The 25,042-nt window shown below is 34.3% G+C and overlaps 2 protein-coding genes across 2 annotated transcripts in view; one reads left to right on the top strand and one right to left on the bottom strand.

The window, feature by feature from the left end:
* LOC136036073 (cysteine--tRNA ligase, cytoplasmic-like) overlaps window positions 1–25,042 on the bottom strand; it is a gene marked incomplete in the record, with an annotated part of 157,894 nt that overhangs the window by 31,662 nt on the left and 101,190 nt on the right.
* Window positions 9,110–25,042, top strand: part of LOC136036532 (cysteine--tRNA ligase, cytoplasmic-like) — a 48,517-nt gene continuing 32,584 nt past the window's right edge. Inside the window, exons 1-3 of the mRNA XM_065718836.1 lie at window positions 9,110–9,346; window positions 20,257–20,452; window positions 22,419–22,550. Coding sequence (XP_065574908.1) covers window positions 9,114–9,346; window positions 20,257–20,452; window positions 22,419–22,550 — 561 coding nt within the window. The 5' untranslated portion in view covers window positions 9,110–9,113. The remainder of the gene's footprint in view (window positions 9,347–20,256; window positions 20,453–22,418; window positions 22,551–25,042) is intronic.

Below are 25,042 nucleotides of genomic sequence, written 5' to 3'. Positions count from 1 at the left end.
AAAAAGAAAAAACCTGACAATCTATTTATATGCACAGACAATGGGACATCGAAAAATGTTGTATATTCGCAAGTTTTACGTAGTTAAAAACATATATATATCTATAACGAAAAGAGAAATCTTTTCTCTTTTATCTATTTTCACAGGTGGGACACAGGGACACAACTACAATGGCGGGGGTGGCGCGAAGCGCCTCCCCAACAGCTAGTATATGTACATAAAAATAAGTTGTCTGTGTGTCTGTCGAGTGACGTCATGTCATCATGTCATTTCGTCATGAAGTTAGTTGTCGTCATGTTTGTTATGAATATAAGGCAACATTTTTACTGAATATAAATACTTTCACCTTGCCTAATTTAACCATAAAACCGATTTCTGAACTTCCTCGGAAAGTAATTAAATTTCTAGGTATGAAGAAAGTCATCTTTATGAGTAAGAACAAGGTTTGTAATATTCTTAAAGCCCAAACTATCACACCAGGTATTTTGAAAAAGAGAACATAACATTAAAACCCATCTTTCTTCGAGATTAAATCTTTGATTTATCATAAATTAAATTCCCAAAATCTGATAAGAAAACAACATCTTTTCTAAACCGGATCAATAAGTCCAATTCGGTTTCAATAAGGACCAGACACAGTTTTCAAATGCCATTAATTCTAGGGAATTGCATCTGGCAAAAAAGAACAGGTTGTACAGCGGTGAAAAAAAAGGATATTTAAGAAATATGATTATGGAGCATAAATTTATGTTAGGACGGAATTGTCAAGACCCGAAGAAATATATATATCTATATCTATATATATATAAAAATAAGTTGTCTGTCTGTGTGTCTGTCTGTCAGGTGACGTCATGTTTCTGTGTCGACTGACGTCATGAAGTTAGTTGTCGTCATTTTTGCTATGACGGTGACGTCATTAATCGTATTTAAGACATGCATTCACGGAAAAATGTTTAATTGTAAAATGACTGAAGAACCTACAATGGCAACAGCCGAGGAAGCTGCTCAAAGAGTCTATGCCAAAATACTTGCTGCTGATAGAGAAAATAAGAAAAGAAAGCGTGCCGAGGAATCACAAGAACAGCAAAAAAACAGGCTTGCAGCTGATAGAGAAAGTAAGAAAAGAAAGCGTGCCGAGGAATCACAAGAACAGTAAGAAAACAGGCTTGCGGCTAAAGAACGCAAAACCGCGCAGTTAGATGAAAATCCACCTGGAAAGCGAGAGTCAAAACATATAAAAACTGAAAATGATAGCGATGATGATTGGGTATGGGATTTTGACTTGGATAAGGTCATCAATGCCTACCAGATTTAAGTTAAAAAACAAAGGTTCGGCGATATGTACTTCATAGTGACGCTGAAAAATAAAGAAGAAAAAAAAACTGAAAAAATGTAAAAAAATAAAAAAAAATAAAAAGAAAAAAACACTCAAAGAGAAATTGCAGACCGGGACACAAATGACGACCGACACAGAGGGAATATAAATGACGAACAGGAACCTCAAAGATATGAATTACAGACTGGGACACCCGGACACAAATCAAGACCGGGAATATAAATGACGACCGGGACGCAGGGACACAACTACAACGGGGACGCCGGGGGCACAGGCGGGATATATAATTGACGACTGAGACACAGGGATTGTTTGAATAGAAATTACAGACCGGGACACCGGGACACAAATGACGACCGGGACACTGGGACACAGGGAATATAAATTACGACTGGGACACTCAAAGAGGAAATAAAAACTGGGACACCAGGACACAAATGATTACCGGGACACAGGGAATATAAATGCTATTTATATGCACAGACAATGGGACAGCGAAGAATGTTGTATATTCGCATGTTTTACGTAGTTAAAAATATATATTTATATCTATCTCTATTCACGGGTGGGACACAGGGACACAGCTACAATGGCGCGTAACTTATATGGTGCGTAACGACTTCCGCGCGGGGGGGGCTTGGGGGGCGTGTAGCGCCCCACCAACTAGGTGTTGGGGTGGCGCGAAGCGCTGCCCCAACAGCTAGTATATATATAAAATAAGTTGTTTGTTTGTGTGTGTCTGTTGACTGACGAAATGTTTGTGTGTCGACTGATCTCATGTTTGTCGACTGACGTCATTATAAGGATTGAGCTGTATGTCGTCATGAAGTTGTTTTTGGTCTGACGTCATGTTTGTTAATTGATGAAATTACAGACCGGGACACAAATGACGGCCGGGACACAGGGAATATAAATGACGACCAGGACACTCAAAGAGAAATTACAGACTGGGACACCGGGACACAGGGAATATAAATGACGACCGGGACACAGGGACACAACTACAACGGGGACGCTGGAGGGCACAGGGGGATATATAAATGAAGACGGGCACACAGGGAATGTTTGATTAGCAATCACCATCAACAAAGCTCAAGGGCAATCATTAGAATAATGAGGTATAGATCTGAATACAGATTGTTTTTCCCATGGACAATTATATGTTGCATGTTCAAGAGTCGGTACACCTGATCAATCTTTTCTAAACCGGATCAATAAGTCCAATTCGGTTTAAATAAGGACCAGACACAGTTTTCAAATGCCATTAATTCTAGGGAATTGCATCTGGCAAAAAAGAACAGGTTGTACAGCGGTGAAAAAAAAAGATATTTAAGAAATATGATTATGGAGCATAAATTTATGTTAGGACGGAATTGTCAAAACCCGAAGAAATATATATATCTATATCTATTCTAGCTGTTGGGGTGGCGCTTCGCGCCACCCCAACACCTAGTTGGTGGGGCGCTTCGCGCCCCCCAAGCCCCCCCGCGCGCATAAGTCGTTACGCGCCATATTAGTTACGCGCCATTGTAGCTGTGTCCCTGTGTCCCACCTGTGAATAGAGATAGATATAAATATATATTTTTAACTACGTAAAACATGCGAATATACAACATTCTTCGCTGTCCCATTGTCTGTGCATATAAATAGCATTTATATTCCCTGTGTCCCGGTCGTCATTTGTGTCCTGATGTCCCAGTTTGTATTTTCTCTTTGAGTGTCCCGGTCGTCATTTATATTCCCTGGGTCCCAGTGTCGCGGTCGTCATTTGTGTCCCGGTGTCCCGGTCTGTAATTTCTATTCAAACAATCCCCCTGTCTCAGTCGTCAATTATATATCCCGCCTGTGCCCCCGACGACCCCGTTGTAGTTGTGTCCCTGCGTCCCGGTAACGCATGTCTTAAATACCATTAATGACGTCACTGTCAAAGCAAAAATAACGACAACTAATTCCATGACGTCAGCCGACACAGAAACATGACGTCACCTGATCCACAGACAGACAGACAACTTATTTTTATATATATAGATAGATAGAAGATATATAAAAATAAGTTGTCTGTCTGTGTGTCTGTCTGTCAGGTGACGTCATGTTTCTGTGTCGACTGACGTCATGAAGTTAGTTGTCGTAATTTTTGCTATGACGGTGACGTCATTAATGGTATTTAAGACATGCGTACACGGAAAAATGTTTAATTGTAAAATGACTGAAGAACCTACAATGGCAACAGCCAAGGAAGCTGCTCAAAGAGTCTATGCCAAAAAACTTGCTGCTGATAGAGAAAGTAAGAAAAGAAAGCGTGCCGAGGAATCACAAGAACAGCAAAAAAACAGGCTTGCAGCTGATAGAGAAAGTAAGAAAAGAAAGCGTGCCGAGGAATCACAAGAACAGCAAGAAAACAGGCTTGCAGCTAAAGAACGCAAAACCGCACAGTTAGATGAAAATCCACCTGGAAAGCGAGAGTCAAAACATATCAAAACTGAAAATGATAGTGATGATGATTGGGTTTGGGATTTTGACTTGGATAAGGTCATCAATGCCTACCAGATTTAAGTTAAAAAACAAAGGTTCGGCGATATGTACTTCATAGTGACGCTGAAAAATAAAGAAGAAAAAAAACTGAAAAAATGTAAAAAACTAAAAAAACTAAAAAGAAAAAACACTCAAAGAGAAATTACAGACCGGGACACAAATGACGACCGACACAGAGGGAATATAAATGACGACCAGGAACCTCAAAGAAAAATTACAGACTGGGACACCCGGACACAAATCACGACCGGGAATATAAATGACGACCGGGACGCAGGGACACAACTACAACGGGGACGCCGGGGGCACAGGCAGGATATATGATTGACGACCGAGACACAGGGATTGTTTGAATAGAAATTACAGACCGGGACACCGGGACACAAATGACGACCGGGACACTGGGACACAGGGAATATAGATGACGACCGGGACACTCAAAGAGAAAATAGAAACTGGGACACCAGGACACAAATGACGACCGGGACACAGGGAATATAAATGCTTTTTATATGCACAGACAATGGGACAGGGAAGAATGTTGTATATTCGCATGTTTTACGTAGTTAAAAATATATATTTATATCTATCTCTATTCACAGGTGGGACACAGGGACGCAGCTACAATGGCACGTAACTAATATGGCATGTAACGACTTACGCGCGCGGGGGGGCTTGGGGGGCGTGTAGTGCCCCACCAACTAGGTTTTGGGGTGGCGCGAAGTGCCACCCCAACAGCTAGTATATATATAAAAATAAGTTGTTTGTTTGTGTGTGTCTGTTGACTGACGTAATGTTTGTGTGTCGACTGATGTCATGTTTGTCGACTGACGTCATTATAAAGATTGAGCTGTATGTCGTCATGAAGTTGTTTTTGGTCTGACGTCATGTTTGTTAACTGATGAAATTACAGACCGGGATCCAAATGATTGCCGGGACACAGGGAATATAAATTACGACCGGGACACAGGGACACAACTACAACGGGGACGCCGGAGGGCACAGGGGGATATATAAATGACGACGGGCACACAGGGAATGTTTGATTAGCAATCACCATCAACAAAGCTCAAGGGCAATCATTAGAATAATGAGGTATAGATCTGAATACAGATTGTTTTTTTTATGGACAATTATATGTTGCATGTTCAAGAGTCGGTAAACCTGACAATCTATTTATATGCACAGACAATGGGACAGTGAAGAACGTTGTATATTTGCAAGTAATACGTAGTTAAAAACATATATATGTATATATATATATATATCTCTTTTCTGAGATAAACATATGTATATATATATATATATATGTATGTCTGTATATATATATATATATATATATATATATATATATATATATATATATGTATGTCTGTATATATATATATATATATATATATATATATATATATATATATATATATATATATATATATATATATATACTAGCTGTTGGGGTGGCGCTTCGCGCCACCCCAACACCTAGTTGGTGGGGGCGCTTCGCGCCCCCCCCAAGCCCCCCCGCGCGCGTAAGTCGTTACGCGCCATAATAGTTACGCGCCATTGTAGTTGTGTCCCTATGTCCCACCTGTGAATATAGATAGATATATATATATGGTTTTAACTACGTAAAACTTGCGAATATACAACATTCTTTGCTGTCCCATTGTCTTTGCATATAAATAGATTGTCAGGTTTACCGACTCTTGAACATGCAACATATAATGGTCCATGGGAAAACAATCTGTATTCAGATCTATACCTCATGATTCTAATGATTGCCCTTGAGCTTTGTTGATGGTGATTGCTAATCGACCATTCCCTGTCCCGGTGTCCCGGTCGTCATTTACATCCCCCTGTTTCCCCCGGTGTCCCCGTTGTAGTTGTGTCCCTGTGTCCCGGTCGTCATTTATATTCCCTGTGTCCCGGGTCCCGGTCGTCATTTGTATCCCGGTGTCCCGGTCTGTATATACATTCGTTTTTTAGTTTTGTTTTTCTCCTTTATTTTTTTCCTTTTTTTTTCTTTTTTTTATACTCCCTGTGTCCCGGTGCTTTGTTGATTGCTAATCGAACATTCCTTTTGTCCTGGTCGCTTTCTCTTTGAGTGTCGTCATTTATTTTTTTCTTTTTTAGTTCTTTTAGTTTTTACCTTTTTTAGTTTTTTTTAGTTTTTAGTTTTTTTAGTTTTTTACCTTTTTTTAGTTTTTTTAGTTTTTTTAGTTTTTTAGCTTTTTTATTTTTTTTATTAGTTTTTAGTTTTTTTGTAGTTTTTGCCTTTTTTTTAGTTTTTTTAGTTTTTTAGCTTTTTTATTAGTTTTTAGTTTTTTTTGTAGTTTTTGCCTTTTTTTAGTTTTTTTTAGTTTTTTAGCTTTTTTATTTTTTTTATTAGTTTTTAGTTTTTTTTGTAGTTTTTGCCTTTTTTTCTCTTTGAGTGTCGTCATTTATTAGTTTTTGCCTTTTTTTCTCTTTGAGTGTCGTCATTTATTAGTTTTTTCCTTTTTTTTTTTAGTTTTTTATTGGTTTTTACCTTTATTTTAGCTTATTTTTCAGTTTTTTCCTTTTTTTTAGTTTTTTTTTATTTTTTATTTTTTTTAGTTTTTTACCTTTTTTTAGTTTTTTTAGTTTTTTTAGTTTTTTAGCTTTTTTACTTTTTTTATTAGTTTTTAGTTTTTTTTTGTAGTTTTTGCCTTTTTTTAGTTTTTTCAGTTTTTTTTTAGTTTTTTTTTGTAGTTTTTGCCTTTTTTTAGTTTTTTTAGTTTTTTAGCTTTTTTATTTTTTTTATTAGTTTTTAGTTTTTTTTGTAGTTTTTGCCTTTTTTAGTTTTTTCAGTTTTGACGTCACCTGATCCAGTTTTTTCAGGTGACGTCACCTGACACATCCATCCACACATCCATCCACAACTTATTTTTATATATATAGATATATATATATATATATATATATATATATATATATATATATATATATATAATAGAGAGAGAGAGAGAGAGAGATATCATAGTTTATAACTGAATAACTGACTATCGGATTTCTTCATTAATAAAAAAATAGTATGAGTAGATAAACAAAATAGTATTCAGTGTTCTTCCTTTCCTAATATGTAACTTAAGATCCGTAGTTCTCACAGTGAATCGCGATACTACAAAAATGGTACTTTTCTTTTAAACCTACCACTATCAAGTTCTTAGTCTATGCAGGTCTGACAGAACTGGTTTCTTTCCGTATTTGTGCTCAGTGATAATCACTTAGTGTGAGAGAGTGTATATACATTACAGTGTAGGTATATTTTAATTAAATATTTTAGTTGGTATTTTGGTTTGATCAGATAAAGTTTTATTGTCACTCCTTAGTTTTAGTTAAATAATTATTTTCAATATACTTTTTTTTATTATTACCGGTCTAGGGGATGTAAGACACATCTAGAAAATATTGTTGGCAACTTTGACAGCTACAAAAACTACGAAAACGAAGTAGAATGGTATTTCTTGAAATTAGTCGGAGAAACGCGTTACCTTGGGTTTCTTCTTGACTTCAAACTGAGTTGGAAGGTGTACAATGACCTAGTTTCCTGCAAAGTGTCAAGAGGAGTTGGAATGTTGTGGCTTCTAAAAAATATGCTTCCTTTTAAAGTTTTAATTTTAACGTACCATACTTTAAAAGCGTCGTATATAAATTATGGTTGTTTAATCTGAGCTTGTAACTTTCAGTCCAATTATAGGAGAGTTCAAGTGCAACAGAATAAGGCAATTAGAATTCTAGGAAATTATGATCGTGGAAGCGGTAGCACTTTATCTATATGTATAAGAAGTTTGATATTTTGGATGTTGGAAAAATTAAAGACATGCAGATTGGTATTTAGTATATCAGTGTCTACATAATTTAGGGCCTGATATTTTTAATGATTTTTTTTTTAACTCAGGTTCTTCTTATCATGATTATGACACACGAAATTCAAATAATCTTGTTCATGAGTTTCAGAATATTTCCCTGTCGGCTCATTCATCAGATACATAGGATTGACTGTCTGGAATCTATTCCCACAGCAAGTTGAGGAATCAGAAAGTCTGCCTCAGCTGAAACGTCGCCTCAAGGCCCATCTTCTGAACACTTAGTAATGTTGAGTATTTTAGACCGAGAGAAGGGTATCTCCCCTCCCCTATTTTGTTGAAATGATCATCAGTTTTTGTATTGTGTTCTTTTTTTGTAATATATGTGTCAAATTTATTTATTGTTTGATGATGTGTGAAATATTTAAAGAAATGGATCGCATTAGATGTCAGCTATGCTTAGAGGTCATTGTGGCCTTTTTTTTTAATATAAGCTGATGAATGAAAGTTTATAGTATTATTTTTGAATAAGTTACTTACCTACCTACCTACCTATATGACACTGATAAAGGGGATGAAACTGATGAATTTTTGAATTTATGTATGTATTTTTCTCGAAGCTAAAATTAAGTGTAAATTGTTTAAAAAAAAATTGTACCCTAGCCAGGGGGTAATCTCAATTCTCAACACCTTTTATTCGCAAATTATGTTGTTTTGCGTCTGCGTGTGAGCTGTTGCTGTATTTAATTTGTTGATTACATAATAAATAGTATAGTACGAGAAAATCCTAGACATGAACGTGCCACTTTATCATTTTACACCCAAAAATATGAATTTAAATACATAGCTTTTCAATAACATAGAATTCATTGACTATCTGAAAATTTTCATTTGATGATATTTGGACCCAGTTTGGCTCAGCCTTTCCTTTTTCTTGTTACGAAATAGCCAAAACTTACGCTTTATTGTTGATAAAACCTTTGTCGGTACTCACTACACAAGACGCTAATCACCCTTAACTGGCTATCCAGTAGCCCGCAAGCCTTGGCGAAAATTTGGGACACATCCCTGCTATCAATTTTAAATGCAAAGTTTTTTTTTATTTTCAAGATGCTGAATCGTTTATCTTTGCGTTAGGGTCTTAAGGGTTTTTCGATGATGAAGGTTCTGGCGCCAAACTGGGTTAAGGTTTTCTGTCGAAAATCTCAGTTTTGTTTAATAATTACAATAATGTTGCCCTCTATAAGAGCTAATATTCCTATTTTGACTGAAAATACATATTTTAAGGGAAGTCAATTTAGAGCCAGATACAAGTTCAATAATAAACAATTTAGAAAGGGCTTCATTATGTTGAAGCAAAACGATTTGATTAATACTCTTAACAAAAGTGCGTATGTTTTTCACTATATACATATGTCATGAATTGCATTACATTGACATTGAATTTCATCAGACAATTTTCAACCACATCATTAAGGATGGCAAAGAGGGTACAGCCAAAATGGACTAAGCCTGATGGTCCTTCTAAATTAAGACTTTATAATAGTCTAACTAGAAATTTAGAAGATTTTACTCCCCAGAATTCTAAAACTATATCTTGGTACATATGTGGACCCACAGTATATGACCTTAGCCACATGGGGCATGCCAGGTAATGATTAAGTGCTGAATCGCAGAGGAAAAATTTTAATAATCACTTGGTTTTTGAAAAAAAACTGTTTTTCCTTAATCTTGGCTCAAATCTACAGTAACATTCTAGTTAATTGACTTCTTGCTATCTTGGAAAGGGTTTAGGTTAGGAAAATGAATCTTTCAGGGATGGATCTTCAGGCTAAAGTATGTCCCGGGAAGGTATTTCAAAGTAGGCCTACCCACCTTCACTCCTCCATCTAGAGGGCCCTGAAATTTGCCTATATGACAGGTCTAATTATTGAAATTTTGACAAAACAACATTTTTCCTTAATTTTCAGTTATTAATTTCTTTTTTTCTGCCTTTTGTTCTAAAAATGCAATTCCTGTTGTTTGAGTAGAATTTTGAGCCATATCAATGTTTGTTTTTTTTTCAAAATTTAGGAAATGTATTTGTATATCTTAAAAACCTTATAAAATGGAATTGAGCAAAGTTATGAAGCTGAGAACAATTTTGTTGTACTTCAATTAAGCAGATGATCTATTTTGCAAGGTTTTACTTTTATAACATATATTTTAAAGGTCATCAAAGGTCAGGGCCCTCTAGAGGGAGAAGGAGTAGAGGTAGTTGCTTCAAAATACCTTCCCAAGACATAATTTAGTCTGTAGATTCATCCTTGAAAGTTTCATTTTCCTAACCTAAACCCTTTCTGAGATAGCAAGAAATCAATCAACTAGAATTCTACTGTTAGTAAAATTCTAGTTGATTGACTTCTTACTATCTTGGAAAGTTATTGGATTAGGAAAATGAAATATTCAGGAGTCATCCTAGGAAAGTATTTTGAGGTCCCTAACTATATCCCCTCCTCTATATAATGTGGATTTTTGTGCATTACAGCTTATATTTTGGTCAAATTTGATCCTACATAACTATTAAAAGTGAAAATCCTTGCTTACCTTAGAAAAAATTATTTTTTACCATTTTTTAAGCTACTATATTCCATAATTAGATCACCAACATTGAACAACAATTATTACCTTTTATGGTATAGTCAAGACTAGAATGTGGGCATTTAAACAAACTTTTTGGTCAAGTGAGATAACAATATTTTGATGTATTTTATCTAAAGGCCTTTAAACAGGAGTGAATAAACATGAGAAAATTGAATTTAAGGGGTTTCTCACTCCAAATTATGATTAAGTGCAGGTTATCCTTTGCAATTCTTCTTATAATTATTTGTACAATATTTTTTATGTTAATCTATAGAAATTTTCAATATTTATTCAAGAAGAGGCTTTTTTAATTTTTGTTTAATTGATGTAATATCAAATGTGCCAGCTATGTGTGATTACTATGGTGCTACAACAGGGCAGTTGCCCAAATAAAAACTTTAACACTTTTGTTACTCAAGAATTAGTTTTTATAATATGGCAACCCTGCAAGTCTTCTGTTCTTGCTTAGCTAAATCATTTTTTGTGTCTCTTATTGGCTTTTCAGGTTTGTTTTTATTTATTCACATTTCTTGTGTGTTCAAGGGCATATGCAACTTTTTGTTGGGGGATGAGGGGTTGAATAAGAAGTACTAAACAAAGGAACAATTTGTTTACATGTATTTTTGTTCTTTTTTACAAGTGAAAAAAAAAAATTTGGGCAGGGTTAAAACTTGGTAGCCAACCCCCTGGGTATGGCTTTGATAGTTTCTATGTTTATGTGTATCAATAACATCTATTTTTTAAATCATAACCATGTTCATTGAGAATGCCTTTATTTGTGTTTTCCTTGATAAAGAACTCTGCTTCATTTTCAAAATGTATTTTGCACCCCTCTAAGTTTTGTGATTTGACACTGTCTTAGACAGGACCTCTCAATTCAACAGACAAAAAGAAAACTTATGAACAACTTAAAGATTTGTTAGCAGTCTTTAATGATATTCCTGTCATTATAATTTTTTTACAAATATATTAAAAATAAGAATGCTAAAATACCTTACAACTTCATCAAAAGCTCCTTTCAGGTCCCAGAAAGCTGTTCTGGCTCCCAGGGGAATTGTTATGTCACTTGTTATAACCTTTCCATGTGTCATCTGGTATTCAAAAGAGTAATTAGTGTGGAGTTCATATATTGAGGAGACAATTTATTTTAATGAGGTTATGAGAAAATTAAAACAATCCTTTCCCTTTAAATTCAAATAGGTTAGAAAAAAACAAGCTGTATCCAGGAGGGCTAGATGGTATGAACCCCTATCTGAAACCATTCTCTGACTTGTAAAAATGTAACAAAATGAATGTAAACAAGTCTTTCAAGTTTCATGTATTTCATAATTTTTTTCTTTTTGTAAACTTTCCTAAAAAAAATCTAATACCCTTTCCCCCCCCCCCCTGAAAATTTCCTGGATACCACCCTATGAAAGAGATCCAGAATTTGAAAAATACCAGTTTTCAAATTTTAAGGGGTGTGTAACATTTCTGAATCTTCTATATTGGTAAAATGCCAACAATTGGGAGAAGGGGTTGTTGTAGCACAAATATTCAATTGATAAAGTCAAAGTATGCACCAAAGGGCTGAGAATTTTGATTCTGCCTTGGCCTAACACATGCATGATAACCCTCACTGCTTCATTTTGTTTGAAAACACTTCCATTGTTGCCTCTGTTAAAGTTCTCTTGCAAGTTTTCAGAGTGGAAATCAAAATTAGCAAAATTCATTGTTATAAGAAATACATAGGCCTAGTTTTATATTTTTATATATAATACTATACCATACGGTTTATATCTATATAGAAGTTTGTACCATTGCAAGAGTGAGTAGCCTAAATGTAATTAAATAAAAAAACAAGTTGTTTTTCAGCTGAAAGTAAGGAGCAACATTAAGACATAAAACAGACAGTTGTTAGTCTGTATATGAGGGGATTGTCCCCCTTGTCATTATCTTGCTCTTTATGTTAAAGTTCAAATTTGGTTCCAATTTTTTAAGCATAACCCCTGAATCACAAAGTCTGTTTAATTAAAATATATAGCTCTTTTGAAAGTAATACAACATATATATATATATATATATATATATATATATATATATATATATATATATATATATATATATATATATATATATATATATATATATATATATATACTAGCTGTTGGGGTGGCGCTTCGCGCCACCCCAACACCTAGTTGGTGGGGGCGCTTCGCGCCCCCCCCAAGCCCCCCCGCGCGCGTAAGTCGTTACGCGCCATATTAGTTACGCGCCATTGTAGTTGTGTCCCTATGTCCCACCTGTGAATATAGATAGATATATATATATATATATATATATATATATATATATATATATATATATATATATATATATATATATATATATATATATATATATATATATATATATATATATATATATGTTTTTAACTATGTAAAACTTGCGAATATACAACATTCTTTGCTGTCCCATTGTCTGTGCATATAAATAGATTTTCAGGTTTACCGACTCTTGAACATGCAACATATAATGGTCCATGGGAAAACAATTCGTATTCAGATCTATACCTCATGATTCTAATGATTGCCCTTGAGCTTTGTTGATGGTGATTGCTAATCGACCATTCCCTGAGTCACCATCGTCATTTATATATCCCCCTGTGCACCCCGGCGTCCCCTTTGTAGTTATGTCCCTGTGTCCCGGTCGTCATTTATATTCCCTGTGTCCCGGTCGTCATTTGTGTCCCGGTGTTCCAGTCTGTGATTTCTCTTTGAGTGTCCCGGGCGTCATTTATATTCCTTGTGTCCTGGTGTCCCGGTCGTCATTTATATCCCCCTGTGCCCCCCGGCGTCCCCATTGTAGTTGTGTCCCTGTGTCCCGGTCGTCATTTATATTCCCTGTGTCCCGGTCGTCATTTGTATCCCGGTGTCCCGGTCTGTATATACATTCGTTTTTTAGTTTTGTTTTTCTCCTTTATTTTTTTCCTTTTTTCTTTTTTTTCTTTTTTAGTTTATTTAGATTTTTAGATTTTTTAGTTTTTTTATTAGTTTTTAGTTTTTTTGTAGTTTTTACCATTTTTTTAGTTTTTTTAGTTTTTTTTTTTTTACTTATGTCCTGGTCGTCATTTATACTCCCTGTGTCCCGGTCGTCATTTGTGTCTCGGTGCTTTGTTGATTGCTAATTTATATTATATTTATATTTATATTTTTTATATTTATTAATATTTTTTTAGTTTTCTTTTTCTCTTATTTTTCAGTTTTTTCCTTTTTTTTAGTTTTTTCTTTTTTAGTTTTTAGTTTTTTTTTTGTTTTTTACCTTTTTTTAGTTTTTTTAGTTTTTTAGCTTTTTTAGTTTTTTTATTAGTTTTTAGTTTTTTTTTAGTTTTTGCCTTTTTTTAGTTTTTTCAGTTTTTTTTAGTTTTTAGTTTTTACCTTTTTTTAGTTTTTTTTAGTTTTTTAGCTTTTTTAGTTTTTTTCCTTTTTAGTTTTTTTTGTAGTTTTTACTTTTTTTAGTTTTTTTTCTTCTTTTGTATTAGTGTGAAATAATTCAGACGTCATATGCGGACAAACACGACGTCACTCGACAGACAGACAGACAGACATAACCCACAAACAACTTATTTTTATATATATTTATTCATATTTTTTTAGTTTTCTTTTTCTCTTTTATTTTTCAGTTTTTTCCTTTTTTTTAGTTTTTTTCTTTTTTAGTTTTTAGTTTTTTTTAGTTTTTTACCTTTTTTTAGTTTTTTTTAGTTTTTTTAGTTTTTTAGCTTTTTTAGTTTTTTTATTAGTTTTTATTTTTTTTGTAGTTTTTGCCTTTTTTTTATTTTTTTCAGTTTTTTTTTAGTTATTAGATTTTTACCTTTTTTTAGTTTTTTTTAGTTTTTTAGCTTTTTTAGTTTTTTTTTCTTTTTAGTTTTTTTTGTAGTTTTTACCTTTTTTAGTTTTTTTCTTATTTTGTATTAGTGTGAAATAATTCAGACGTCATATGCGGACAAACATGACGTCACCTGATCCACAGATCCACACACAGACAACTTATTTTTATATATATAGATATATATATATATATATATATATATATATATATATATATATATATATATATATATATGTTGTATATATATATATATATATATATATATACTAGCTGTTGGGGTGGCGCGAAGCGCCACCCCAACACCTAGTTGGTGGGGCGCTTCGCACCCCCCCAAGCCCCCCCGCGCGCGTAAGTCGTTACGCGCCATATTAGTTACGCGCCATTGTAGTTTTGTCCCTGTGTCCCACCTGTGAATAGAGATAGATATAAATATATGTTTTTAACTACGTAAAACATGCGAATATACAACATTCTTCGCTGTCCCATTGTCTGTGCATATAAATAGATTGTCAGGTTTACTGACTCTTGAACATGCAACATATAATTGTCCATGGGAAAAACAATCCATATTCAGATCTATACCTCATTATTCTAATGATGTGTCCCTGTGTCCCGGTCGTCATTTATATTCCCTGTGTCCCGGTCGTCATTTGTGTCCCGGTGTCCGAGTTTGTAATTTCTCTTTGAGTGTCCCGGTCGTCATTTATATTCCCTGTGTCCCGGTGTCCCGGTCGTCCTTTGTGTCCCGGTCTGTAATTTCTATTCGAACAATCCCTGTGTCCCGGTCGTTATTTATATATCCCGCCTGTGCCCCCGGCGTCCCCGTTGTAGTTGTGTCCCTGTGTCCCGGTCGTCATTTATATTCCCTGTGTCCCGGTCGTGATTTGTGTCCGGGTGTCCCAGTCTGTAATTTCTCTTTGAGGTTCCCAGTCGTCACTTATATTCCCTCTGTCTCGGTCGTCATTTGTGTCCCGGTCTGTAATTTCTCTTTGAGTGTTTTTTCTTTTTAGTTTTTTTTTAGTTTTTTACCTTTTTTCTTTTTTCAGTTTTCTTTTTCTTCTTTATTTTTCAGCGTCACTATGAAGTACATATCGACGAACCTTTGTTTTTTTAACTTAAATCTGGTAGGCATTGATGACCTTATCCAAGTCAAAATCCTAAACCCAATCATCATCGCTATCATTTTCAGTTTTGATATGTTTTGACTCTCGCTGTCCAGGTGGATTTTCATCTAACTGCGCGGTTTTGCGTTCTTTAGCCGCAAGCCTGTTTTTTTGCTGTTCTTGTGATTCCTCGGAACGCTTTCTTTTCTTACTTTCTCTATCAGCAGCAAGTTTTTTGGCATAAACTCTTTGAGCAGCTTCATCAGTCATTGTAAACTTAAACATTAATAGAATTCTACGCGAACATATGTCTTATATAACTTGAATGACGTCACCTTCAAAGCAAAAATGATGGCAACTAATTTCATGACGTCAGCCGAAACATGACGTCACCTGATCCACAGATCCACACACAGACAACTTATTTTTATATATATAGATATATGAGTTTTAAAACCATATAAAACAGGATCTACCAAAATTGTAAGTCTCAGAATACTTTTTTTGGCTTCCTGAATGTTGTAGATCTGGTTCCAAGGTCCTCATTTTATGCCACAAAGTTTATCTTAGTTCATCAATGGTCAGTGCTCATTAGAGGAGGGGCATGTAGTTAGGTAAAACACATTTCTTGGGTCTGGTTTGTGCTATAGATTGTGCACCTCAGCTATTCTACTCTCTTGTCATCAGGTATATTGGCCTGTAACATGTTTTGCTTGATTCCCATCAGACTTTTGAATGGCCATATACTAAAGCACGGTCATTCCTTCCCCTGAAAAACCAAGTTGAATTGGATTACTTGTATGCACTTCACTTCATAACACACTAGCATAGGAGGTCTCCAAGGTTTTCCCAGTATATCACCAGCTACCATCTGATTCAAAGTAGTAATGAAGCAACAGGGTCTATTTTTCTATTCCTACAAACAAGTAGTATTGATGCAAACCTAAAAAAAAACTTTTTAGGTTTCCTCACTGAAAAACTCTGGTAAAAAGGTACACTGTCTGTGGTGGTATTCCTGAGCTGTTGCTAATCAAGTGGTGTCAATTAATGAAAATAAAGAAGGGGGAGTGTATTTTCAAATATTTAGAGGGAGAGGGCAAAATTACTGTTTTTTGATGAAAGTACCAAAAATGGTATTTTTTCAATCTAGAAAAATCTAGAAGGGATCCAGAGGGGAACAGACCCCCTCCTGACAATTAGTGTGATGCTACCAGTAGGAGTTCCAACAAGGACTATGTTTTAAAGAGTTGTACTGTACCCAATTGAAAAAAGGCCATGCTTTTATTAATCTTTTAATAGTAATGTTTGGGTTGGGTATATTTTGATTGTCTCATTGTTGTTGTTTTTAAATATCTTTGTAGGGTCTTCCTTCCATTGACTGACAGCTTCATGTCTTACAGAGAGCTAAAGGATTTTTTGGTTTTATGCTTATAAGAAATTAGAAATAACATTATATTCCTTATCTGCCGATTTAAGTTTAAAGGATACCCTTCAGTAAAGGTGGGAAAAAAGTAAATCCACTTTCAATAATTTTATTTGTGTTAATTTTCTTTATTTTTGCCAATGTTTTCTTTGTCCCAGAAGTATACTCATGAATTTATCATGAGTGTGGACTCTCAAAAGAATATATGTATATATATATATATATATATATATATATATATATATATATATATATATATATATATATATATATATATATATATATATATATATATATATACTTTACAGAGCCCACAATACAATAAAAGTAATTTGATTCCCAAGTAAAATCAAAATTTAAAACTGTAAAAATTCTTTGTAGAAATTCTTGTAGAAGTAAGTTGATTACTTCTATAGAAGTAATGATGTGCATTTTTTTCCTTCTGGACTTTATTTTCAAGAATGCTCTCAACTATGAATATGCGAAATAGTGATTGGTTGGTATTTGACTGTTTCTCTAAATGAACAGTGTAGGAAAATGCCAATTGCTGCTTTTGTTTATATATATACCGCAGTATCTTGGAAGACAAGATGTCTATAATCATTTTTTTTGTGTCTATGTGTATGACTGTTAGGGTTTATGCTCTCTTTGCAATTTTTGGTGTCTTATTTTTCTGCTCTCTGCTATAGTTTTAATATATCACCAGAAAACGACAATTTTTTTTCTATCATTACATTGCTGAGATTGGGTTCTATTCATCTACCAAACTATGTTTTTAAACTGGTTCTACGTAGTTTTTAAGATGGAGACTGTTTTAAATATTTGTTGACAGTTATTGAATAGAGGACAGTTATCCTAATTTTTAAGCAAATTTAGGTCATTCTTCAGTAAAAATTTTTAAGTAATATCGTCATTCTGGCTCTTCGAATGGATCAATGTTAGACTAGTGAATCCAATGGTATAAGTGTATTTGCCTTTTGGTGGAAGTTACTGCTGCAGGCTTGTTGCAAAATTACTTGTTTCAGAGTCTACATATACCCAAGATGATGTTCAACTGTATTTTATTTGGGATGGGAGGGTTTTAAGCTTTCATAAAGCAGTATTTTTAAGATGTTAGTTTATAAGATAATAGCTGTTGCTTTAAAGAGGATGTAGTCTCTCATTGATTAGATTAATAATTAGCTTGATGTTGAAAAAAAAATTATTAAAAAAAGTTTACCGTGGACGTTAGCAGCTTAGGCCTGTTGTTTACAGATCATTCCAGTTTTTCTTGTCTATTCATTATTTTAATATTTACTTAAAAGAGAAGTGAACTACTCATGTTTGTGAATTTTGGTTATTATCTTTGTATGAAATTGTGGCCATTCAGTTTTACTTTTTTCTTTATTTTTGCCAATGTTTTTTCTTTTGTCCCAGAAGTATACTCATGAATTTGCCATGAGTGTGAGCTCCCAAAGGAATATATATGTATATACATACTTTTCAGAGCCCACAATACAATAAATATAATATAGACAAAACAATACAAATAATATAGATATATTATATCTATCTAGGTCTAAATTTTTGAGCTTGTCTCCCCATGGGCCTATGTCATATATATACATGTATATGTGAATAGTAAATAAATGAACTTGAATTGTCTTATTATCATTATTATAATGTTCGTCGTTATCATTTCAGATTAGACATCTCGTGAGATAATCCATTTTGCCAGTGTTTTTTTGTCCCAGAAGTATACTCATGAACTTACCATGAGTGTGAGCTCTTAAAAGAATATATATACCCACAGCAAACAATACAATAATAGTAATTTAATTTCCAAGTAACATCAAAATTTTAAACTAAAAATTCTACAAAGTTGATTACTTCTACAGAAGTAATGAAATTTTTTTTCTGGGTTTTATTGTCAAGAATCCTCTCAATAGACCACAGTATTTTGGGAAAATAGATGTCTATAATCATTTTTTTTGTCTATGTGTATGACTGTTAGGTTTATGCTCCCTTTGCAATTTTTGGTGTCTTATTTTTCTGCTCTCTGCTGCAGTTTTAATATATCAACAGAAAACGACTATTTTTTTTTTATCATTCCATAGCTGAGATTGAGTTCAATCCATCTACCAAGTTATATATTTAAACTGTTTCTACTTATTTTTTAAGATTGAGGATACTTTGAATATCTGTTGACAGTTATTGAATAGAGGACAGTTTTCCTAATTTTTAGGCAAGTTTAGGTCATTCTTCAGTAAAAAAAAAAAAAAAAAAAAAAAAATTAGGCTACGTCGTCAATCTGGCTCTGTGAATGGATTGATGTTAGACTAATGAATCCAATGGTATAAGTGTATTTGCCTTTTGGTGGAAGTTATTACTGCAGGCTTGTCACAAAATTACATGTTTCAGAGTCAGCATATACCCTAAGATGATGTTCAGCTGCATTTTATTTGGGACAGGAAGGTTTTGAGCTTTCATAAAGCTGTATTTTTAAGATGTTAGTTCATAAGATGATAACTGTTGTTTTAAAGAGGTAATAGTTTTTTTTACCGAGGCCTGGTAAAAGTTACCGAAAAAAATTACCGAGGACGTTAGCAGTTTAGGCCTGTTGCTTAAAATTGCAAAAAAAAAAACAAAAAAAAAAAAAAAAAAAAAACAGGTAAGGTGCCATTGCCTCACCTTGCTATTTCAGTAATTATGTCCTCAAAGATCAACACCAGCATCACATGTCTTGTATTCTCTCTGTACTTGTTATCTGCTTAGTCATTTATGCTGATGACATTTTTACACTCAGCCAAACTTTGGAAAACATTTCTGAAACTTCTCAAAAACATCAAATGCTTAAAACCTGGTCTTGTATTCAGCGTTGGAAAGTCCAACGCTGTGTTTTAACTGGGAAGACCCTCTTCATGATGAAATTTTACTTGGAAATTCAAAGATCCATCTGTCTGACCACATCATTCATCTTGGGTATTCCCATTGGAAATACAATTTCTTATAGTTGTCATCTTCTAACAGGACACATCAAACGCTGTATATCAGCTTCATATAATTCAATAATCTCTGTTAAGCGTCGTTTCAATCGCTGTTATCTGGCAACGCTATAGTATACCATGCTCTCCCAAATATCCTCTACATTACTTCTTTCAAGAAGATTGTTACAAATGCTGATAAATTGAAAATTCGTTTCACTTTCTTCTGTTTTGCAAAATACCTACTTAAATATCCATTTTGGACATGCAATTCAAAACTCATCAGTAGTTTTCATATAGCAGATCCTACTATAGCTTTTGCCGAACTTGTAGAGAAACACAACCAAAAGATTTCAAAAGAGGCTTGGAACCAACGCCTTCTACACTAGTCACGTTGTCATAGTTGTATAGTGCCTCTTTTATTCTTTTTTTTGTAGTGCTCTGTCACTTTCGTTTTGTATGAAGATTGGTTTTCAATAGACAGTAATAATAATTAAGAACGAGTGAAAAGGTGGTAAAAAAAAAACCTAAACTGAATTCCACAATATAGACTGATAGATGCTGTAAATCTTTTCTATTATAGATGCTATGTGTCATTTGATATAATCAGGCGTGTCCTGGCAGACTATTTTCAATACGATATACAATACGTAATGAACGTCACAGATGTAGATGATAAGATTATTAAGAAAGCTAGGCAAACACATCTGTTCAAACTATACACCCAAGCAGATCATCCCGTTGACAAGTTGTTGAAGGATTGCAAAGAAGCTATACAGGTTAGCTTTATTATTATGGTTGTTAATGACTGTCTTAGCTTTGAAAAAGGAAGTGAAAAGCCAAGTATGATGAGTTTTGTAAATGTACGTATGTAAATTCTAGGAATATAGCATTTCATAAAATTAAGGCTTAGGAAACACGAATTGGAAATCGGGAATACGAAAGTGTCAGTGAAAATGGACTATTTTCAGCCTTCCATCCTTCAGTCTTATAGCTACCATAGTTTTGCTTTCAGGCAATGGGTTTAGACTTTGCTCTAAGGGGATTTATGTGTCGTTGATAAAGATTAGTGTAAAACAGAAGGAAGTCCAAGTAAATATATGGTGCTTAACCAACAATACTAAAGCAAAGTCATATGTTCACCCAGGATAAGAAAAAGAAATACATGGGAATCCATTGTTATATTTTCTGATTAAGAGGTTTCAGGACTTGATGTTGTGTTATTTGACACTTAATAATTTTAAAAAGTGTCAAAAATAGTACTTATAAGCTAGATTAGCAGCAATTGTCCAAATCAGTCAGTGTCACCAACAGATATCATAAATTACCATCTTTTTGGCCCTTTTTGTTTACTTGGATAGCTGCTGAAATCAGTGTTAGGGAAAGATGCAACCAAGTGCCATAAATTTTCCTCTTTTTGGGTCTTTACTAGGACAAGTTTTACAGATGAAGGATGATAGCTTGCCAAAAAATCGTAAACCACTAACCATTCCCTTGAATACGACCTTGTCAATACGATTCGTTTTCATATCACCAGTAAGTTTAAGCCACTCAAAATAAAGTTACTAATAGTCGTTGCGCAACCATTTATGAATGAATTAAATTGGTGTCCCTGTGGAGTGCCACCACTCTCATGGAGCTTTGACGACACAGTGGTCTCCGCTTTTACACGCTGAGATCTGTCTACCGACTAATATTGGAATTGCTGGTACTAACCAGGTGATATTCTTTGTTTTAAGAAGGATTTGTTTTTTTGTTTGTTTTTTTTTTTTTCCAAAATTGATAGCAAGGAATCCTCCTTGAGCATTTCATAGAAGGGATGTAATTCAACCTTATGTGATAGTATATTAGCTTGCGGCTTTATGTTGCTCTCTTTTTATTAGTAATATTTTTGCAACAACCAAGGGAAGGCCTTACCCAGTAATCTTCTCTAATTTGATTTATTTACTTTGTTGCCTTTGGTTTTACTATTCGATTATTTTGTAGAAAATCTTTTGATTTGCTTACTAATTATTTATGCCAGATTTCGTGAAAAAAGGTATATTTTGGGAGTTTTTGTGACCAAAACCATATGATAACCTAGGGAAACTGGGAAATTTGTTTTGTAGACTCCTATTTTGAAGGTGGTTACAGAGAACATTTGACTGTTAATAATATTTGACATGAAATGAGGCCCCAAGAAAGATTCACATAGACAGTCAAATATGCCACCCTTCACAGTGCTAAGGCTTTACAAAAATAAATGCTAAGTAAAAAACTGCTCGGACTTAGAAAAAAGGTTATGTTTTTTTAAAAATATTTTGTACTGAAACTAATAATAGCGGTTCAAAAGTATTTCTTTTCTTCATATCGTGACTTCTTGGAGGAATAGGAAAAAAATATTTTACTTCAAGAAAAAATTAAAAACCTATCTCACAACTATGAGAGATTCAAAGGAACTACATGTATCAAAATTAAAATCTATCTTTCAACAAATGACTGTTTTGTGTGTTCAGTCTCTTAGAAATGAGTGTCTTTCATTTAGACCTTCTGCTTCGTCCTACTCTTCAATAAAGATTATCTTCTGTAGTCTGACGGGTATAGAATGACATTTAATGTCATTAATGACATATGTTTGTACTGACCAAAGAAAAATTGTTTTATCAAAGATTTATAATAAGCCAGTTATTATGGTGATTGGCTTCTTTTTCAGCTCTTGTATTTATCTTTAAATCGTTAGTACACATTAAATACCTTATTTTTCAGCACCATAAGGAAGCAATGGCTAAACAAACAGATCCAGATAAAACAGGTCTGTTTCAAAAGCAACTGGAGATAGTAACTAGGGCATATGAAGATTTTAAAACAGCTGACAGTGCAACCAAAGAGAACAAAGAGGTTAGTTTTCTTGGTCTTTGAAGATTTATGGCTCTACATTCATAAGCTACTTACTGCAGATTTATTGGCTGCTTTAGAAATACCAGGAGCAGTGACTAATGACCATAAGAATATGTAGTGGTTTTAGAGGCGTGTACACAAGGGGGAAGGCCTCTTTCCTTATCGGGGTTTACGTAAATTTTTCCAATATTTCTGGCAGTTTTTATATAATTCAGTTTTTTGTCTGTTATAGCAACTATTATAGAGACCCCCACCCTCCTCGCGCAAGTAAGATTGATTGTGTTCGCACAAGTAAAATTGATTGTGTTTGCCCCAAAAATTGGCTATTTAATTCTCCTCGACCTCAATCAATCAATCAATCAATTTATTTATTCTAAAAGAAAAACTATTACAAAGGTAAAGCAGTTACTAGGCCCAAGAAGCTTTGCTTGTAATGATGCCTCACTACGAATCATTTTTTTTTAATATAAGGGGTATAGATAATGAATATAAAGGGTTGCGGGAATATTTTTTTTTAGTGAACCTAGCAGAAGTTACAGAAAAGGCTGAAGTCAGAGAGGCACATGTAGGCTCTTGGCCTGCCCACCTCATGACTCTGGATTTCTATGATTTGTATTATTCCCTATAGTTCTATTTAATTCACCTATTTGCTGCCTTAACGACGTTGACTCCCCAACCGTATTTTGAGCACGCATCGGTAGTTGGACGTTGGACTATTACGGGCTTTGGCAGATCACAATGTCAGATAATATTTAAGCCCATTAAAACTTAGACTTGGAGTGTCGTGTTTCTTCTTAAGTTTAAAGTATTAGCCCCATACATGCTTTGTATTTTGAAATCAATTTCGATGGAAAATTAGTAGATTTGCTGGTAATTCAAAGGTGTCTGTTCGTGATCAATCCAGGCATAGGTCCTTGGGCGTCACGGGACAATGCTACCCTGCTACACAATAGTGCTGACAGAACATTTAACCACATTTTGTTCCCATATTCTTAGTGTATTTGTAATTGTGAACGTATTAAACCCGTTATTCTGGTAATTGACATGAAAATAAACTTTGTTATGGTTGCGATCAAAATCGCATATTTGTCTGACAAAAATAAAAACATCATCAAAAACTGCAAAAAGTGCAACAAAACAAAATTTTTTTCAAACGTACATGTGAATTGAGTAAAACCAATCTTATTTATAGAATTTCAAAGCTATATGCTAAAAAAGACCTTTTTTTTATTCCAGAACTTTGATGGATTGGGTACGCTTGCCTTAGTTAGAATAATATTTCCTTCTTTATGGAGTAAAATAGTTTTTGGTGGTCTTTAGGGTACAGTGTGTCACTTTCTAAATTTTAAGCTATTACAAAAAAAAAAAAAAAAAAAAAAAAAAAAATCACCTCAACTTAAATATACTCTGACTCTGCAGAGGGTTCAGTTTTCACAATTAAGGGCTATATAGTCGTTGAGTTTTGACATCAAAAACAAGCTTTCAGACTAGCAATTCTTTGATAATCAACTTGAGCGTTTTTTATGCCATCATTTTAGTTTGAGAGATTTCTGAACGTTTTTTATGGCACTTGGTATTAACCAAGTGACATATAGCAGTCGCCAATTCTGTCGGTCTGTCGGTCTGTCTGTCGGTCCCGGTTTTGCTACTTTAGGCACTTCCAGGTAAGCTAGGACGATGAAATTTGGCAAGCGTATCAGGGACCGGACCATATTAAATTAGAAATAGTCGTTTTCCCGATTTGACCATCTGGGGGGGAGTGGGGGCCCGGTTAATTCGCAAAAAATAGAAAAAATGAAGTATTTTTAACTTATCAGCGGGTATTTGGATCTTAATGAAATTTGATGTTTGGAATGATATTGTGTCTTAGAGCTCTTATTTTAAATCCCGACCGGATCTGATGACATTGGGGGGAGTTGGAGGGGGAAAACCTAAAGTCCCGGTTTTGCTACTTTAGGCACTTCCAGGTAAGCTAGGACGATGAAATTTGGCAAGCGTATCAGGGACCGGACCAGATTAAATTAGAAATAGTCGTTTTCCCGATTTGACCATCTGGGGGGGGGAGTAGGGGCCGGTTAATTCGGAAAAATAGAAAAAATGAAGTATTTTTAACTTATGAGCGGGTGATTGCATCTTAATGAAATTTGATGTTTGGAATGATATTGTTTCTCAGAGCTCTTATTTTAAATCCCGACTGGGTCTGATGACATTGGGGGAAGTTGGAGGGGGGAAACCTAAAATCTTGGAAAACACTTAGAGTAGAGGGATCGGGATGAAACTTGATGGGAAAAATAAGCGCAAGTCCCAGATACATGATTGACATAATCGGAACTTGTTTGCTCTCTTTGGGGTAGTTGGGGGGGGGGGAGTAAGTCTTAAAAATTAGAAAAATGAGGTATTTTCAACGTACGAACGGGTGATCGGATCTCAATGAAATTTGATGTTTAGAAGGATATCGTGTCTTAGAGCTTTTATTTTAAATCCCGACCGGA

This window comes from Artemia franciscana, chromosome 15 (genome assembly GCF_032884065.1).
Source record: "Artemia franciscana chromosome 15, ASM3288406v1, whole genome shotgun sequence".
In the NCBI taxonomy this organism is placed as follows: Eukaryota; Metazoa; Arthropoda; class Branchiopoda; order Anostraca; family Artemiidae; genus Artemia; species Artemia franciscana.
The sequence above is the reverse complement of the archived record's forward strand: the minus strand, read 5'-3'. Positions and strand labels throughout refer to the sequence as shown.